Here is a 20,188-nt window from a genome sequence, read left to right on the forward strand (position 1 = left end):
GCCACTCTCTTTTCTTCCCCATCCGGGTGTCTTCTCGCGGCAGACGGACTGAAAACCCCTCGGAGCGGGGCGCGTCGGCAAGGAGAGCCGCTGGGACCCCTTGGGGCGTCTTTCTCCCGCACGCACACACGGGAGGAAGCTACAGCGCTCCGGGCGCGCGGTCGCGGATGTCAAGACAAACGAGGCTGCATCTGAGACGTGACAGAGGGTCGGACCGCAGCGGCGCCTGCCTTCCCCGAGGATGGTGCGATCTGTCCTCCAGAGGCGTCAAGCCGGGAATGAGCCGAGAGCCTTCCCGTGGGGCGGCCCCGCTGGGCGACAGGGTCCCCGCCCGCGTGAGTTATCACTGCGCGCGCGAGGGCCAGGCGGATGGAAACTCACGAGGGGCGGGGCCAGGAGGGCGGGGCTGGGATGGGAAACCCCCCCACCCCGACCCCCGGGAGCAGAGGGTGGATGGAGGTTGTAGATGCCGGCATGGCCCCCGTGCCCCCGGAGAAGATTGACACCGGCTCACGGGTCCTGACCACCTCCTGATGGCTTTGGCAAGGCGGGTGATGGGGAGATGGGCTGGACCCTCGCAGGGGGTGCCGCCCCCCACTCTGCACCCCCCCACGGTGCGCTGGGATGTCATGCCGGTTTGCAGAGGAGGGCCCATCGCCGGACCCGCGGGCACTGGATCTTGCTTCCAGCCACATCAGAGTCGCGGCCACGCCCGTGGTCCACGCCCGGGGAATCTGCTCACGGCATCTTGACTGCTACTTGGAGGACAGAAGAACGGAAGAGTCCAGGGCGACCAGGGTTTCTGCATCCCTTCGGGGGCCCTAAAGGGGTTGTGAAGAGAAAAGAAAGAAAAGAAAAGTGAAGTCGCTCAGTCGTGTCCGACTCTTTGTGACCCCATGGACTGTAGCCCACCAGGCTTCTTCGTCCATGAGACTTTTCAGGCAAGAGTACCCGAGTGAGTTGCCAGTTCCTTCTCCAGGGGATCTTCCCAGCAAGCGCGAGGAAGGCTTCCCTGGTGGCTTAGCGGGAAAGAGGCCGCCTGCTGATGCAGGAGACACGGGTTCAATCCCCAGGTGATGGAACCAACTAACATCTAACAGGCTCCCCAAATAACATCTGACACAGCCACATTTTTTTTTTTTACAATGATAAAAAGGAAGAAAGAAGACAGGATGCTCAGCTTCTTACTGATGGTTAGGAGGAGAATTCTAAGTGCATGTACATAACTATGGAATTTCAAAATATAACTCTAGTAAATCACATACGTCTGGATATTACTTGTACATGTATGGATATTGCATACATGATGGCTAGACAATTCTAAGTGCATGTACATAACTACAGAATTTTAAAATACAGCTTTAGTAAGTTACATATCTATGTACATTACATGGAAGGTACGTATATGCCTATAAAATTGTTACTTCATAAAGTCTATGTGTGTGTGCGACTCTGTAGCCCTCCAGGCTCCTCCATCCGTGGGATTCTCCAGGCTAGGATACTGGAGTGGGTTGCCATCTCCTTCTCCAGGGGATCTTCCTGACCCCGGGATCGGATCCACGTCTCCCGTCTCCTCTGTCTCCTGCATTGGCAGATGAGTTCTTTACCACCGTGCCACCTGGGAAACCCAAAGAATATAGATGCTTTCATAAGCTAAGCTAAGTCACTTCAGTCGTGTCCGACTCTGTGCGACCCCATAGACGGCAGCCCACCAGGCTCCCCCATCCCTGGGATTCTCCAGGCAAGAACACTGGAGTGGGTTGCCATTACCTTCTCCAATGCATGAAAGTGAAAAGTGAAAGTGAAGTCACTCAGTCGTGCCCAACTCTTAGCGACCCCTATGAACTGCAGCCCACCAGGCTCCTTGGTCCATGGGATTTTTCAGGCAAGAGTTCTGGAGTGGGGTGCCATTGCCTTCTATAAATGTTGTGCATTAAATAATAGAAACACATACCTCTATTACTATGTAAATGGACATGTTCATTTTTGTATACCTACACACACATGAATATATATATATATCTCTGTTGAAATGATACTACTTCAATATAGAGATCAGGTCAAATACATTATTTCAATTGACTTCATCATTACCATTTTAGTTTCTTTTTCATGCGGCTACCAGACAAATGTTTCTCTTGGCACACCAATGTTTCTCTTCCACATTTATTGATACAATTGGCATGTGGGCCTGTGTAAGCTTAAGATGTGCAGAATAAAGATCTTATTTGCATACATCATGAAACAAGGGCCACACGTTTAGTCAACATCCATCATCTCATTATACAGACAAAATTAAAGAAACAAATGTCTTTCTTGGGAAGAGAATTCTCAGCATTTCCTCTTAACGGCCTTCGTATATGTCATATTATAATCTTTATCATGCTTGCATAAAATCCTTAGTACTCATTTATTTTTCAACGTATTTAGTTTCAACTGCTTTATTTTTCAACCGGAAGTCTGTACCTTACCGGCTGCCAGAAAATTGCAAACCACTTAGGTGTTTCCTCTCTACAGCCCTGTTCTAGATCCTGTAAGCATTTTTCCAGGGAGAAAAAAAAATGCAGAAATGGGGTGCCAGGCACCCCAGCAACCCTGTGTGTGTGTGTGTGTGTGTGTGTATGTACCGTCTCCCCAGCCATCTCCAGAGAACCCCTCTTTGTCCTTGAGACCTCGGGCAAGGGTCCCCGAGAAGGCTCTCCAGCCCCACACAGCAGTCCCACTTGCATCACTGTCTGAGTGTCCGTGTGTCCTTAGCACAGAGCGGGTGGAACCTGTCCACCACATGTTCCCTGGCTCTGTGCCCAGACGTCTGATCCAGCACGGACCAGACTGTCTCTTCATGCAATCACCTTGCCATCCTCCCCATCCAAGGGTTTACACTCAGAGCCGGTACCAGCCACGGCTGGTAAAGACTGCAGCCCCCGCGGGGCCGTGAGGGAGCCCGGGGAATTTGTCTTCGCTGAGCACTATGGGCTGACCTCTCAGGTTGCATGCGTGCTTGGGTCTCTGTGCGACCCTTGGGAGCCCACCAGTCTCGTTTCTGTCCATGGGGATTCTCCAGGCAAGAAGACTGGCGTGGATTTGCCATTTCTTTCTCCAGGGGATCTTCCAGACCCAGGGATCAAACCTGCGTCTTCTGCACTGGCAGGCAGTTGCTTTACCATCTGCTTCTACTTGGAAAGCTTGGGCTGAATTAAATCTTCTCCAGAATTCAGACGTTGAAACCCTCACCCAAGGACCTCGGGATGGGGCTGTGTTTGCAGACGGTCCTTAAAGAGAGAATGAAGGTGAAATGAGGTCACTAGGCTGGGTCCTGATCCCGCAGGACTGGGGTCCTCATAAAGAAGAGGAGATGGGGAGACAGATGCACAAACAGGGATGATCACATGAGGACTTGGGGAAGAGATGGCCATCTACACGCCCAGGAGCGAGGCCTCAGGAGGAGACGGCCCTGCCCACACCTGGGTCTCAGACTCCAGCCTCAGAATGTCATTGTTCAGTCGCTCAGTTGTGTCCGACTCTTCGACCCCGTGGACTGCATCACGCCAGGCCTCCCTGTCCATCACCCACTCCCGGAGTTTACCCAAACTCATGTGCATCGAGTCGCTGATGCCATCCAACTGTCTCATCCTCTGTCGTCCCCTTCTCCTCCCGCCCTCAATCCTTTCCAGCATCAGGGTCTTTTCCAATGAGTCAGCTCTTCGCATCAGGTGGCCCAAGTATTGGAGTTTCAGCTTCAGCATCAGTCCTCCCAGGGAGTATTCAGGACTGATCTTTTAGGATGGACTGGTTCAGAACCACGGTCGTGGAGGGAGCTGGTGAAAATTCACTGATGCTACAGGCCTGATGGAGGGGAGTGGATGAAGTCAGAGAGAGCGAGAGAGAGACAGGGAGAGATAGAGACAGACACACACCTAGTGTGTTCCAGGACCGGGTCGGGGCCCGTCTCCGCCCTGCGGCCCCGTGGTGTCCGCCTGCCGTCCAGCGTGAACACGAGCCTCAGGGAACCTGGAGGATGCGGTCGGCCCGGGTCCCGGCCCCACGGGCAGGGGGTGGTGTCAGCTCCCGACTCCTTGGCCGCTGCCTCCAGAAGGGACCCTGGAGACGGGAGGCAGTGAAGGGTCTGCCGCCCGGGAGAGGACGCGGGGGCTTCGGGTCAGTCGGAGGCATCGCAGGGCTCCTCCCACGAAGAAGGCAGCGGCGATGAGGCCTGATGCCGCTGTGCACCCCGGAGCTCGGAGAGACAAGCGGGCACCCGTCGAGCAGACCCGGGAGGAGCGGTCATCAGCGCTCCCACCAACGCATTCACCTCATTGCCAGAAGACGCCTTGGGGGCGGCCGGCCTCCAGGACCGTAAGGGGCCACATTGCTCCCTGCTCCCCCAGCAGCAGCACTACTTAATTCAGCTTTGGCAAGGAGGCTTGCCTATCAGTCGCAATCAGACACTCCCCCATTGACAACCCTGTAAGGCCAGCTTCCCTTGTGGCTCTGACGCTAAAGAATCCGGCCTGCAGGGCAAGAGACGTGGGTTCGATTCCTGGGTCAGGAAGATCCCCTGGAGGAGGAGGGCACGGCACCCCACTCCAGTGTTCTTGCCTGGAGAATCTCATGGACAGAGGAGCCTGGAGGGCTGCAGTCCATGGGGTCACAGAGAGTCAGACATGACTTAGCAACTGGGCAATCACACACATTCACTGCAAAGACAGATGCTGAAGCTGAAACTACAATCCTTTGGCCACCTGATGTGAAGCGCTTACACACGGGAAAAGACCCTGACGCTGGGAAAGACTGAAGGCGGGAGGAGAAGGGGACGGCAGAGGATGAGATGGTTGGATGGCATCACCGACTCGATGGCCATGGGTTTGGGTGGACTCCGGGAGCTGGTGATGGGCAGGGAGGCCTGGCGTGCTGCGGTCCGCGGGGTCGCAGAGAGTCAGACACAAGTGAGCGGTTGGACGACAGCTGCTCAGAAGCCGTCGTTCTGGGACTTTGCGCTGGCGATGGAAGCTGACATCCTGGTTTCCAGGCCAACGCCGGGCCTCCCCTGGCGGGACCTCATTCTCTTACAGGGAGGAGGGCGGCTGGGCGCGCCAAAGAGGACGGGCAAATATAGGCCCTGAAACAGGTCACCCAGCTCTGGCAGCAAGCGGCCGCTCTTTATAGCTCAGCGGACTAAATAAAGCCCTGAGCGCTCAACAAGAGACAGAGGGGAGATTTTCGTTCCAGGAGAGGAATAATTGTTTCCTAAATAGAATTCCTTTGTCTTTTTTTTCTTTTTTAAAGAAAGAAACAGGTCTTTCTTGGTGACTCAAGACAGTAAAGAATCTGCCTGCCAATGCAGGAGACCCGGGTTTGATCCCTGGATTGGGAAGATTCCCCCTGGAGAAGCAAGTGGCTACCCACTCCAGGATTCTTGCCTGGAGAATCCCATGGACAGAGGAGCCTGGTGGGCTGCAGTCCGTGGGGTTGCAAAGAGTTGGACAGGAACTCAGAGATTTTCTCTCTAGAAACATTTGAAGGAAAAAAAGAAAAAGACGACAAAGAACAAAATGAACTTCAGACAGAGTAAAACTTTAGGATGTTTGTTCCTTAAAAAAAAAAAAACAACAGTGAAATTTTACTTTTCACAAGCAGACGGATCCCAGACTCTTTCCAACCTGCCTGAAGAAGTCGCAGGAAATTTCAAAAAGTAAGTCAATAAAGGGATTTCCCTGGTGGTGCAGTGGTTAAGACTTTGTCTTCCAATGCAGGGTATGTGGATTTGATCCCTGGTCGGGGAAGAAAGATCCCACGTGCCTTGCAATGTGGCCACATTTTTTTTTTAAGTTAATAAAAACAAAAAAAACAAAGAAGGCTTAAGGACAGTCGGTTCTTCGATGAGGCGACACACGTCTCTCAAAATCGCGGTGCTGGGCAAACCACGGTGCTGATAAAAATCAAAGGATTTCAGGGGATCGCAAGATGATCAGGTTACCTCGAGTGGTAACACTTGAGGGCTTTGTCATGCACTCATCAAAAAACAAGGACAACAAAAGAGATAGAGAGAGAGGGAGAGGGAAGAATGGAATTCTCGCCCGGGGAACCCCACGGACAGAGAAGCCTGGCGGGCTACAGTCCACGGGGCCGCAAAGAGTCAGACGTGACTGCGGCGACTTAGCATGCACGCACGTATTTATAACTGAGTCATTCTGCCGTATGCCTGAAACTACTATAACACCGTGAAGAAACTATATTTCAGTAAAAATCGTAAGAGAGCGTAAGGTGTGACATGGCAAGCTGGTCGGACTGTCCTGAACGGGTAGACTCAAGGGTGCATCTGACCTGTGATAAATGTTATCACCCTATCCCAGCCAAGGACACCCCGGGCGGCTGGTCAACCTATGACTTCCACCATCATCACATTCACGCAAACACCATCACCTACTGGCGTGCTCAGACGTCTAAGGAATCACAGGGAGGCGAATGGGGGGGTGGGACGGGGCTCCATCTGGTCCCATGGAGACTGAGACCCAGGTGACCTTCCTCAGCCACTGCTGGCCAGGGCCGGCTGCCCTTCAGATTCCCGGGGACCACGTACCTGGACTCACCATGCAGAGGAAAACCCAACAACACATCCCAGGGATTTGTAAGCATTTGTAAGGAGCACGTGAACCCACCTTAAGCCTACAGGAGATGCTTGTCCCTGCTCTCAGCCCCTAAAAAAGCCACCTGGTGGTGGGGAGGTAATTCCCAGGTGGTCTAAGTGGTTAATCCGCCCAGTGGCTCAGACGGTAAAGCGTCTGCCTGCAACGCGGGAGACCTGGGTTGGATCCCTGGCTGGGGAGGATTCCCTGGAGGAGGAAGTGGCAGCCCACTCCAGTATTCTTGCCTGGAGGACCCCATGGATGGAGAATCCTGGGGAAGGTACAGTCCATGGGGTCGCCAAGAGTCAAACACAACTGAGCGACTTCACTTTCTTTTCTAAGTGGTTAGGAATACGAGCGCAGATGCAGGGGCCATGGGTTCGATCTCTGGTCCGGGGAGATCCCACATCAGTTCAGTTCAGCCGCTCAGTCGTATCCGGCTCTTTGCGACCCCGTGGACTGCAGCACGCCAGGCTTCCCTGTCCATCACCAACTCCCCAGAGCTTGCCCACACTCACGCCCATCGAGTCGGTGATGCCGTCCAACCATCTCATCCTCTATCGCACCCAAGATCCCATAGGCCCCGGACGCACTAAGGCCATGCTCCAAAACCACCAGGCCTGCGTTCTGGACTCCAGACGCCCCAGCCAGAGAAGCCACCGCAATGAAAAGTCCAAACATTCCAACTCAAGAGAGTAGCCCCCGATCGCCGCAATTAGACAAAGCGTGGGCTCAGCCATGAAGACCCGGGGCAGCCAGAAATAAGTGAATACATTAATTAAAAAGAAAAAAAATTTTCAACTGGGGAGGGGAGGTGTGAATGCAGCGTTGAGAACCACCAGTGTACCAGACTTCTCCACACACACGTCTGACCCCTCGCCCCACCAGCGGAGAAGGCTCCTGTCTGCCTTGTGCTATTTTGGGCGTCGTTACGGAATTGCCTCCGAGGGCCCGCCCAGCCCTCACCTTCTGCTCTTGCTATTTTGAGCTAAAAGCCACATTTGCGAAATTGGCTTCCAGAGTCATTTGCCTGGCTTGGCTCTGGAAGAAAGCTGAGCTTTTCTCCAAAAGTCCCGGTCGTGGGCGGGGAGTCGAGGGCAGGCTGGACATTGCTGGAAAGAACAGCGGCGGGTCCACGTCTGTCGAATCAGGGTGGGGACAGGGGTTTGGGGGAAGAGGCAGCCCTCCCAGTGAGAAACGGGGGTGGGGTGTAGACCCCGTGTGGCCAGAAGGTCAAGTTTAAGTTCCATTTGGAGTGCACAGACTCAGCCTGTGTTGGCGTTGGAGGTGGCGGGGAGGGGGTGGATGTGACTTATGGGAACATGGGCTTTTAGAGACAAATTGATTTCAAAGGCACAGAAGGGGTCTAGAACATTCCATGCATGCTAAGATGGTTCAGTTGTGTTCAACTCTGTGTGAGCCCGTGGACTGTAGCCCGCCAGGCTCTTCTGTCCATGGGATTCTCCAGGCAAGGATACTGGAGTGGGTTGCCATGTCCTCCTCCAGGGGATCTTCCCAACTCAGGGACTGAACCCGGGTCTCCCGCATTGCAGGTGGATTGTTTACCATCCAAGCCACTAGGGGAGTGCCTGGACATTCCATGAGGCTGCTTACCTCTTTGAATGAACTGTCTTATCCCTGTGTACACAGCCCAGCATCCAAGCCTGGACTTTCTGCTTCAGCTACTGACTCGGGGCCCCACCAGCCACACGGCCCACCACCCCTGACTAGAACTGAGGACTCTCCCCTGCACCTTCCAGATTCCATTTCACTCTGCAATCACAATGTAGCCTGACATGCGGCGAATACGGCGTCTTGAAACTAACGGGTGAGGTGCTCAATCTTCGTCACTCAGTCGTATCCGACTCCTTGCGACCCCATCAACCGTAGCACGCCAGGCTTCCCTGTCCATCATCAACTCCCGGAGTTCACTCAAACTCATGTCCATCGGGTCGGTGATGCCATCCAACCATCTCATCCTCTGCCGTCCCCTTCTCCTCCTGCCTTCAATCTTTCCCAGCATCAGGGTCTTTTCCAAGGAGTCAGTTCTTCACATCAGGTGGCCAAAGGATTGGAGCTTCAGCTTCAGCATCAGTCCTCCCCATGAATATTCAGGACTGATTTCCTTCAAGACTGAGTATCCTCATTACCTGTCAAATGTTACATCTTGGTGCCCACGTCTTTCAGAAGCATCTGCAACTCAGGACACTTTAAGGGTGAACATCTGTGAAGCGAAGCAAAAATGGGAACCACAGCTATGGTACGAGGCATCGTGATGGTTTGACAAACATCCTCTGCCTCTTTTTTTTTTAAAGCTGAAAATAGCTTGAGGATTAACAATCAGATTCCGTACCCGATTCTTTCCTGCCCCGGAGTCACTTATCTGGAATTGTGACATGTTTACTTCTCCCACAGACTGTAGCTTTTCAGGGATACGGTGAGGCGTGGGAGGGAGGCTGGTGTATAGACCAGCTCACAGGGTATGAAACCCCTGAACCCAAAATTTTTAGCTGAGCACCGCCCCCCACCCCCAACACTGGGTCACACATCCTGAGCAAAGAGAACTGCCCAGAAAAAAAAGAAGAAAACAGCTAAAGAGCTGAGCACAACTTAGCTCATGAAACAAACACGTCTAGCCACTTCTGGGCCTGTCTGCTCTCAAGCTGCTTGAGTGGAAGTGTGAGGAAGCTCTTTTAATTAAAGATTTATTTATTTTTATATTTGGCAGCTTCAGAGCCCCGTGGCATACGGGATCTTAGTTCCCTGGTCAGACCCAGGATTGAACGTGTGTCCCCTTGCCTTGGCGGGCCGATTCTTCACCTCTGGACCCCCAGGGAAGCCCCAGGAATGTGTTAGATGCTCAGTCAGGTCTGACCCTTTGCGACCCCATGGACTGCAGCCCCGGCAAGCTCCTCTGTCCATGCGATTCTCCAGGCAAGAATACTGGAGTGGGTTGCCATGCCCTCCTGCAGGGGATCTTCCCCGCCCAGGGATCGAACCGCGGTCTCCTGCCTTGTCAAGCAGATTCTTCACCATCTGAGCCTACGGGGAAGTCACAGAAAGTCCTTTCTTCTCTGATTGACAAACAGCCTCCTTATACATGTCATCCACATTCCCTGCTTCTAGGTTCTGCAGGCTCCGGTTCTCTGTTTTCTATGACGCTGATCTGCAGACTCCCGGAGCTCACTTCCATCAACTAACTGATCTTTGAAAGAAGCTGAGATTTCGCTTTGCCTCTCTGGAGACCCTCCAGTTTGAAGAACATGGGGGAGAAGCTGCAGGTGGGAAGGCTGGAGGTGTCTTTACACAGTCTCTGGTGGATCAAAACCGATAAGAATCTTGTCTGCAGTGCGGGAAAGCTGGGTTCGATCCCTGGGTCGGGAAGACACCCTGAAGGAGGAAACGGCAACCCACTCCAGTATTCTTGCCAGGAGAATCCCAAGGACAGAGGAGCCTGGCGGGGCTACAGTCCATGGGGTTACAGAGAGTCGGACACGACCTAAGATAGTAAACAACAGCACCTGGAAATATCCATTAAGCAGTTAATTTGTAGTGTATCCAAAAAGAAAAAAGAAAAAGAAAAACCTTAACAGAACATTATTCTTAAACCATAAGGAAGAGGTGAAGATAGAAACACAATTTAAAACTGTTTTGAATAGAAATGCAACCAATACGGGTTTTGGCTTTTTTTAAACAACAAGGACACTTTGTATTGGGGTATAGCCGATTAACAATGCCATGATGGTTTCAGGCAGATAGCAAAGGTACTCAGCCATACATATACACGCATCCTTTCTCCCCCAAACTCCCCTCCCACCCAGGCTGCCACGTGACATTGAGCAGAGTTCCCCGTGCTGGCCAGCAGGTCTTTGCTGGTTCTCCATGTTAAATACAGCAGTGTGTCCATGTCCATCCCAGACTCCCTGACTATCCCTTCCCCCGTCCTTCCCCCTGGGAACCATCAGGTTATTACAGAGTATTGAGCAGAGTTCCCCGTGCTGGCCAGCAGGTCTTTGCTGGTTCTCCATGTTAAACACAGCAGTGTGTCCATGTCCATCCCAGACTCCCTGACTATCCCTTCCCCCATCCTTCCCCCTGGTGACCATCAGGTTATTACAGAGTATTGAGCAGGGTTCCCTGGGCTGTCCAGCAGGTCCTTCTGTGTTCTCCATGTTAAATACAGCCGTGTGTCCTTGTCCATCCCAGACTCCCTGACTATCCCTCCCATAAGTTCGTTCTCTAAGTCCGTGAGTCTCTTTCTGCTTTGCAAATAAGTTGGTGTGCATCATTTCCTTTCAGATTCTGCATGTGAGGATGTCACGGGATGTCTCCTTCTCTGTGTCACTTCCTTCACTCAGGAGATAGCTTTTGTTTACAAACACAGGTGAGCGTGCAGGCAGGTCCGCGGGGATGAGAGCTTGGAGACTGTTGCTGACGGATCTTGCTTTCCTTGTGATCTTAGGAAAGTTACGTAACCATTTTCTTTTTAGCCTGTTTTTTTTTTTTTTTTCCTTCTGTTCTGTATAATTGAGATAATCATTGGACTCATGTTGCTGTCAGGAGCATAAAACGCGATGTAAATACTAATCCTTTTTCACTGTCTGGAACTTTGTAACACGCTCTCGGGGACTATTGGATGCAAGTGTTATTTATAGGAATCCACATTCTTTTTTTTTTCTCTCTTTCTGGCAAGCACTCTGCATTCCTTGCCCACCCCGTAGAAAGTTCAGAAGGTGGCAGGGCACCTTGTCACACTCTCTCCCCAGCCCTTGCGGACCAGCGGCCCCGGGTGGGCTTGTGATTCGTCTGTCTGGACCCCCGGAGAACGATCCTTGGCGGAAGCTGTGTTTTCTTTAGACACATTAGAGCCACAGTGTCCCCAAGGCTCCAGACTTCCCCCTCCAGGTCTCAGGGCTTCTATGGAGAAGGGATGGAGGGGTGGACAGATATACTGAAGGATGTCGCAGGGGACGGGTCTCCAGAGCGGGCCCCTCTCCAGCCAGCCAGACTCTGTCCTTCGCCAGGGACTCCTCGGAACTTCCCGGCCCCGTGACCTTGGGCAGCAAACCACCTTGCTTTCTGTACCTGAAATGGGGCTCTTGGCAGTGATCCCGAAGCCCATTTGGGAAGGTCTTCTGTAGATCAGAGAGGCCACTGTGAACATGAGGGCCAGGGTTTCATTTTGTCTAAAGTGCAAGGCTTCTACGCTGGTCTATGATGATTATTATTTGGAAGGGAGAGGTGTCTATATACTGTGACAATTCCCATCTGACAGCAAGAGCACTTATTTTATCAGGGGTAGCGTGGCTTTACCAAAGCATGTTAGTTTCTGCTGCACCACAAACGGAATGAGCTCTATCCCTCTGCATAAACCCCCTTCCTCTCTGACCTCCCTTTCACCCGCTGAGCCCCCACCAGGCAGCTGGCTTTATACCCGCCAGCCCGTCTGAATCCTGCGCTTCTGCCCTGATTTTTGCCGTGACCCGCTCTGCAGACACTCGGGGACGGCCATGCAGGAGAAACACGTCTCCCGGGTCGTGGAGATGACATGCAGGTGGACGGGAAGGCCTCTCTGGGAAACGGAAGGGACAGCCATCGGCTGGGATTGAAATGGCCCGAGAGGAAAAGAACCCACAGGGAGGCCAGATGGGAATGGGGCCCCGGGGCTCCAGGGTACATGCGTGTCCACAGGGACCGACCCTCCACCGGCAGGAAAACTCCAAGAGGATGGTCGTGGTTACATAATTTGGGCTCTTTTTCCCCATCGGCTGTGTTTTCCTACCAGAAAGGGGGGTCCCACAAGGAATACCCCTCCATCCCAGCATCCTTCTCCAGGCTCATCTCAGATTCAGGCATCTAAAGCTTTTTTTTTTAGATTTAGATTTAGATTTTAGAATTTAGGCATCTGAACGACGTTTAGATGTTGGAGTGTCTCTGTTTGTCCCCACTGCGGCCTCCTACAGAGCATGTGTGTGTTATCATTTGAGCCGCGTGCTGTGTGTGAGACGCGGACGTGTGAGGGCCTTTTTCTGATGATGATGGGGGAGGGGGTGGGGGGGGGGGTGGGGACAGTTTTTCAAGGTATCCGGACACCTTTTCATCCTGCTTCTGCCCGGCTCATGTCACCTGATACCTAGAGCATGGGGGGAGCTTCAGAAACTGACAAGCCGCTTCAAATATTTACATGGTGCTTCAGAAATTCACACGTATTAGCCTGGTCTGTTTAGAGTCAGTCCCAGGCTTTCCTTCTTGAACTGGGGAGGTGGTGGGGGGTGCAGGGGAAGGAGCTGGGGTCTCAGGAAGCTGGGGCAGGCCCTCTAGGGGTGTAGGAGACACAGTGACATCTTAGGAGACAGGTTCCCCCAGCCAGCTCCACGGAACGCCTTCAGGACGCCTTTACAAGGGGTGTGTGTGTGTGTATGTGTGTGTTTGGGGAGGGGAGGCTGGGTTTCCTGGGATCTTTCTTGATTCCCCCGGGCCCCCCCGCCAAACCAACAGTGTTTTTGTTCATTTAAAAATGGGTCTCCCTTCCTCTCCCTCCTGGGGCCCAGACACTGGATCTTGGCGGATACACAGCGCAAAAACCGCAGAGCGCCAGTCGCTGGACTGGGGTGACACCGATTTTAATCACAGGAGAAAACCCAGAAGACCCAGGAGACAGCGCAGAACACAGCGCTGATCGACCCAGACCAGACGCTCTGGCTCCCCTCGGGGGAGTTTCTCCAACCATTCCTGCGGAGCAGGAGACAGTGTTTGCCGGTTCGGTCTCCGTAACCCTCTGGGGGGGCTGGAAACGGCTTAGTGGGAGCGAACACGGCGGAGCGCGAACCGCACACGGCAGGGCTGGTCGAGGGTCGAGGCGGCTCGCACATGACCGCCGGTACCCAAAACATCTCCCCCCGCACCCCGCCGCCTCCACCGCCCCCATGAGTGCCCTGATTACCCCAGGAAGACGACCTAGCTATCTGCGGATGCATAAATTGGCAGCCTATTTCAGCTGGGTGTTTTTGCTCACACGTTCTTTCTGTAGAAGAACGCTCCGGAGGGATGCTTTTTTTTTTTTTTTGGAATGTTCTTGCTAACAAGATCTTTATTTAAGTCACAAACTTGCTCCCGGAGCACTGGTGTGGGGCAAAGCTTTCCCTTCTCTGCGTCTCCTCTGGTGAAGTGGGGGGGGGGGGGGGCCGGGGGGGGGACGCGGGGAGGAAGCCCCCTGCCAGCGGGTTGGCACCCGCCCCCCCACCTTGGGAGTGCCGGGGAACGCGAGGAGGGCGCACGGGGCGCTCTCGACCGGTTTTCCCGCGAGCCACGGGCTGGGGTGGGGGGGAACCCCGGGCCGCTGCGCATGGGGTGACCGATGGCCAGAGTGCCCAGCCTCTCGGAGGGACCCAAGGCGCCCCAGGCTGGCGCGGGCCCCCCAGAGCGTTCCCCCCCTAGCGCCTCCAGCTGGCCGGCGAGGCCCGGGGAGCAGCGCCCCACCGGGGCCGGTCCCGCGCCTGGCTCCCGCGCCCTGCGCGAAGTTGTGGCTCCTCTCCGTAACCCCCACCAACAACACCTCCGCCGCCACCACCCCCCGCCCCCGGCTGGCCCCGGAGGGCGGCCGCCCGAGCGCGCTCACCCGCTCCGTCCGGTCCGTCGTGAAGGTCACGGGCAGGGGGCGCGGGCGGCGGGGCGCGGGGCCGGGGTGGCGGGGCGCCCCGGCCGGCCCCGCGGCCCCCATGCCGGACGCCCGGGCGCCCTTCAGCGCGGCGGGGCGCGGGGCCCGCGGCTCTCAGATGCCGTGGTCGCAGTCCACATCGCGGCAGATGTACCAGAGGATCACGTAGAGGATGAGCAGGATGGCGAAGATGAAGAGCGCCACCAGGATGGCCTTGGTGACGGGCGAGATGAACGACTGCATGGCCCCGGCGGGGCGCGCGGGCGGGGGGCGCGCGGGGCGCGGCGCTCACGACCCCCGAGCGCGCCCGGAGCCCCGCGCCGGCCCCGCGCCGCATCCGCAATGCTCCGTGCCGGGGCTCCCGGCGCGGGGGGGCGGACGGCGGCAGCGAGGCAGGGCCCCCGCCGCTCGGCCGCGGCTGTTCCCGGGGCGGCTGCGCGTGGGGAGACCCCCACCCCCCCAGCGCCCACCCCGGGCTCGGTCCTGCGCTCACCGCGCCCGGCGGCCACGGGGCTGGGCGGGCGCCGCGGCCATGGATGGGCGAGGACGCGGACGGCCGCGAGGAGGCGGCGCGCCCCGGCAAGTCCCCGCAAAGTTGGGCGGCGGCGGCGGCGAGGCGGCGGCGGCGGCGGCGGGCGCGCACTGACAGGTGGATGGAAGCCCGGCCCCTCGCGGGGCGCAGCGCGCGGCCGTGCGGGGCGCGCGGGGGCGCGCGCGGAGGAGGGGCTGCGGAGCGGGGTGGGGGGCGGTCGGGGGGCGACGCCCGCCGCGTCCCTCGCCCCCGCGCGCGCCCGCGCGCGCCCCTGCCTCCTGTGCGCCCCGGTCACCTCTCACTGGCGGTCTCAGCCTTGGCGACCTCCCGCTTCTGGCCTCTCCGCAGCGGGGGTGGCGTGGTGGGGGGGAGCACCCGCCGCAGACCCGGAGACGCGGAGCCGCGTCCCCCTAATCTCAACCCCCTGCCCCGGCACACGCGCACCCGCGCGCCCCTTGCGCCTAAGCGCCCTGGTCTCCTGGCGCTGTCTCAGCCTTGGCGCTCTCCCCATCCTGCGTCTCCGCGTGGCCTCCCCCCGCTCCCGTCCTTCCTTCTGTCTTTCCCCACCTCTCCGCGTGACCCCTCCCTCCTTAATTCTCTGTGTCCCCAGCCTCTACCTCTCCACCGGGCCCCCTGCCCCATCCGACGCCCACAGCTGGTGCCCTGAGCTGTAATGACCCCGGGATGTAGGATTCAGGATTGCGGGGGTCAGCTGGTGGAGAAAGACCATGCCCCTTCCTCCTCTTTTCCCGCCTGTGGTTGAACTGGGGTGGGGGGCTTTGGGTTCAACCAGAGCGTCCTTACACAGAGGGTGGTGGGGTGGGGCGCGCCCCGCAGGGGCTGCAGCGCTGGGAACAGCAGGTGGGTTTTGCGCTGCCCGCCCGGCGGGAAACCTCCGTCCATAGACGTGTGTCTCCCACCCTCCTGGACTTGCCGTGTGAGGAACCGGATACTGTCCCAAACACACACACACACACACACACCCCTTTCCTTCGACCTTTAGGCCACATGGGGCAGACCAAGGGAAACGAGAATTCGCTAAGGTGGGAGGAGAAGGGGAGGACAGAGGATGAGATGGTTGGGTGGCATCACCGACTCCATGGACCTGAGTTTGAGTAAACTCCGGGACGTGGTGATGGACAGGGAGGCCTGGCGTGCTGCGGTCCCCGGGGTCACAAAGAGGCAGACATGACTGAAGCGACAGGGCAGCGTGGCCTCCAGGGTCCGGCGGGCAGGACGCAGGACCTCTCCGGGAGCAGTGCCGCCTGTGATGAGAACTGAGTGGGCATGCAGGCGGGACGCATGCGGTGACTGCCGGGCGAGGCTCCGGTCTGCTGTGAACCCAGGTCAGGGAAGACTCAGCGGTGGACTGCAGACAGACCCTGGACCCCTTGCTGAAGCCCCGCCTCCGCCACTGTGGTCCCCCGTCAGGATGGTATAAGGTGGGGCGGAGGGTACCTGCTGGGGCCAAAGAGGAAGCCCTTGGGCGGCCAGGATGTGCCCGTGGTCTGCGAAGGAGGTAGGGGCTGAAGGCGCCTGGACGGGCAGGATTGGCAAGTCGGGGGACGTCTCAGGCTGTCCTGGAGGGAGGAATGCCAAGTATCTGCATACACAGTCGCCCCCAGGAAGGATCTGGTGAGCAGGAATCTGCTGTCGTTCAGTCGCTCAGTCGTGTCCGCCTCTCTGCGCCCCCGTGGACCGCAGCACGGCAGGCCTGCCTGTCCATCACCAACTCCCGGAGCTCGTTCAAACTCACATCCATCGAGTCAGTGAGGCCATCCGACCATCACCTGTGTACGTTTGCCTAACAGCTTCTCCTGCCCCCGAGTGTAAAAACCAATCTGGAGATCCTGGCCAGAGCCTCCCTGGAGGGAAACTTGAAGTTTAGAAGGAAGTCGTGGGTGGATGGACATGCCTTCCTCCTGGCTTTGGTGCGATGCTTTTCAAACTGCGGGTTGCCACTGCTGACACGGTCCTGGGTTCGACTGGGTGGATGCCATGGGCATGTTTAAGAAATCTGGTGGGTTATAATAACGGCAGAAGGCACCGCCTGCGGTGAGCGGCAACCTTGGGAGGAGACTCTGATGTGCGTGTGTGTGTGTGCATGTGTGTGCATGCACATGCTTGCTGGTGAAGCAGATTATATGCCAAAGGGGCTAGAGGCTCAGATGGTAAAGAATCCGCCTTCCAATGCAAGAGCCCCAGGTTCACTCCCTGGGTCGGGAAGATCCCCTGGAGGAGGGCATGGCAACCCACTCCAGTACTCTTGGCCTGGAGAATCCCATGGACAGAGGAGCCTAGCGGGCTGCAGTCTATGGGGTCGCAAAGAGTCAGGCCCAACTGACCGGCTAACATGTTCACTTTTTCACCCTCTGGGTGGGGGCGTTGAAAGATGCTGAAATGACTAGCTGAGGAGTTTAGATGCAAAGTTAAGAAAAAAGAATTTCTTTTCTACTGTTATTGAACTATAGTTGATTTACAACATCATGTTCATTTCTGCTGTAGAGAAAAATGATGCAATTATGCGTCTATATGGTTTTTCATATTCCTTCCCATGATGGTTGACCACAGGGTACTGAATATAGTTTCCTTTCCTCTGCAGTAGGACCTTGTTTACGCATGCTAAATTGATTAGTTTGAGCTTCTACTAGTGAAGAACCCGCCTGCCAGTGCAGGAGATGTAACAGATGTGGGTTCAGTCCCTGGGTCGGGAAGATCCCCTGGAGAAGGGACTGGCAACCCACCCCAATATTCTTGCCCGGAGAATCCCATGGACAGAGGAGCCTGGCAGGATACAATCCATGGGGTCGCAAAGAGTCGGACACAACTGAAGTGACTTAGCATGCGTGCATATACTAATTTGCATGTGCGAACTCCAGATCCCCACTACATCCCTCCAAAGGTTCCTGACAAGCAAAGTGATGAGTGGACATCATTTAAGCAACAGGCGCATCCCCTGGGTGGGTTCTCACTGGAGCTGGCGGTAGCATTTGGGAAGTCAGGGGCGAGGACACCCCCAGGGGCTTGGGGCAGGCGGCTGAGACCAGGAAGGGTCCCTCCCCCACCCCGTGATCCAGGGCTCCCAGGAGACCAGCAGAATCAAGCATCCAAATCTCTCCTTCCTGGTCATCTGCCTTCACGTGTCTGAGCAAAAAGCATTTGGCCGTGGTCCAACCAGAGATGCTGTGGATACCCTGGCAAGCCGCTCCATGTCTACGTGGGCTTGTGGAACAAGTGTGTGTGTGTGTGTGTGTCTCTAAACAGGCTGCAGGTCTTCAGGGTGGCAGAGGGGGGGCGGGTGTAATCCTAGAGCAAGCTGGAAGCCGTCCAGCAATTCATAATACAAGACAGAGCATCCTTCTTGGGAATTTTTGGATGCTGTCTTTCTCTGGCTTGACTCAACTGCCTGAATGATTTCAACACTCACTGCCTCCCCCTCGTCATCCCTTAGAACGCCCGAATGTGCATTTTCATCACAGGGAGCTTGCCCGAACGCGTCCCCTCTCCCCCTGACCACGTCTGTCTCCTGTGGACGATGATGGATCTGGGGGCCCCGTCCCCTGGAGCTGCGTGTGAAGTCACCAGTGTTCAACAGCCTTGAAGCTTGGTCAGGGGCCCCGTTCCTGGATTCCAGAATTCTGGCTCAGAAAAGCCGGTCTGAAAAACGGTCAGTTTGCGGTCTGGGTCTGTGGCTGCAGGTTGCGTGAGTTTTTCAGCGTGTTTTTGTCTTCGGGTGATGTTGAAGTTCGCGTCGGTATCCACCTTGATATCCTCCTCTCTGATTATAGGTTGAGCCTACACGTTGGTCTGCGCAAAAACAGAATTGCTCATTTGGGGGGCCAAAAAAAAGATAAAGCAAATGGTAAAAACCAAGACGAACCAGTGAACTAAAACGGGAAGTTTCCATAGTAGCGAGATGTCACCTTAGGACCGGGCTGGCATTTCGTCTTTTCAGCACGTGGTTTCTGGCTTTGCTTTCTCAGCTTTCTTATCTTTGGGGCTGTTCAGTCGCTCAGCTGTGTCTGACCCTTTCGACCCCGTGGACTGCAGCACGCCGGGCTTCTCTGTCCTTCACCATCTCCCGGAGTTTGCTCAGATTCATGTCCATCGAGTCGGTGATGCCATCCAACCATCTCATCCTCTGTCGTCCCCTTCTCCTCCCGCCCTCAATTTTTCCCAGCATCAGGATCTTTTCCAATGAGGCAGTTCTTCAAATCAGGTGGCCAAAGTATTGGAGCTTCAGCTTCAGTCCTTCCCGTGAATATTCAGGGTTAATTTTCTCTAGGATCGCCTGGTTCTTATCTTTAGAGTGTGCGTTTTTCTAATTTGTCCAGATCCTTTCAAAGTTTCGTATGGGTCAGCTTAGTGGAAAACAGCTAAGGTTTCCTTGTGGATGATCCTAATAAATTTAAACTAATATTTTACATGTACTGAATTTCTGGGCTTGCCTGGTGGCTCAGACGGTCAAGTATCTGCCTGCAATGCGGAGACCTGGGTGGGGAAGATCCCCTGGAGGAGGGCATGGCAACCCACTCCAGTCTTCTTGCTTGGAGAATCCCCATGGACAGAGGAGCCTGACAGGCTACAGTCCATGGGGTCACAAAAAGTCACGCCCAGACACGACTGGGCGACTAATCACATGGCAGACTGCATTTCTGTCTGTGAACAGAAGCACTGATATTAACAGGCTTGCATGTAAAGGTCAGAAGCTGTGGTCTGCCTGCCTCTTAGAAGGGGGTCGCTTTACAAGGAAACATTGCTGACATTCCTGGGATAACTTCTTTGTTCCAAAAGACAGGCGCGCGTTCACCTCAGCGCTTTGGAAAGATGATCATCACGCAATAAAGTAACAAACACGGCTTTCAGGAGGAGTTGAGACTTTTGCACTTTTAAAAACCTTTGTGGCAACAACTATCAGTGGGTGACAAGACTACAGAAATCGCAGGAAAAGGAACATTGTATTTTTGAATGGTTCGGTTTATAAGTCTCTACTAAAAAAAAATAAATAGAAGTTGATCAGGTGGATGAAAAATTTCACCTATTCCATGAACTCTTTCCGTGGACTCTTTGATAAGTGGCTTGCAGACCTGAGGCTTCCAATTAACGTTTGAAACCCTCCTCAGCTAGGAGATGCTGAGAACCGAGTTCAACCTGTATTTATGCCCTTTGTGTAGAGGCGGAAGTCCTTGCTCTCTGCATGGTGGGGCTTGATAAAAATTGATGGTCTTGGTACTTCCCTGCCTGTCCAGGGGTGAAGACTTTGTCTTCCGATGCAGGGCATGCAGGTTCGATCCCTGGTCTGGGAGGCGGAAACAGACGGGACCCTCCACCCTCATCCCAGGGTAAAGCATTTGGAGACCCACGGCCTGTGGA

At 55.3% G+C, this 20,188-nt stretch overlaps 1 protein-coding gene across 1 annotated transcript; it reads right to left on the reverse strand.

Annotated features, from left to right (window-relative positions):
• Positions 1–650: 650 nt before the first annotated feature.
• LOC122434711 (basic proline-rich protein-like) lies at positions 651–18,026 on the reverse strand. The gene is made up of 6 exons (XM_043458352.1): positions 18,009–18,026; positions 16,274–16,323; positions 15,433–15,483; positions 15,118–15,239; positions 14,245–15,009; positions 651–821 (listed from the first exon to the last, which is right to left on the reverse strand). Exons 1-6 carry the CDS (start codon positions 18,024–18,026, stop codon positions 739–741), a joined length of 1,089 nt encoding a protein of 362 aa, XP_043314287.1. The 3' UTR covers positions 651–738.
• Positions 18,027–20,188: the final 2,162 nt, after the last annotated feature.

Source organism: Cervus canadensis, chromosome X, assembly GCF_019320065.1.
Source record: "Cervus canadensis isolate Bull #8, Minnesota chromosome X, ASM1932006v1, whole genome shotgun sequence".
Taxonomy (NCBI): Eukaryota; Metazoa; Chordata; class Mammalia; order Artiodactyla; family Cervidae; genus Cervus; species Cervus canadensis.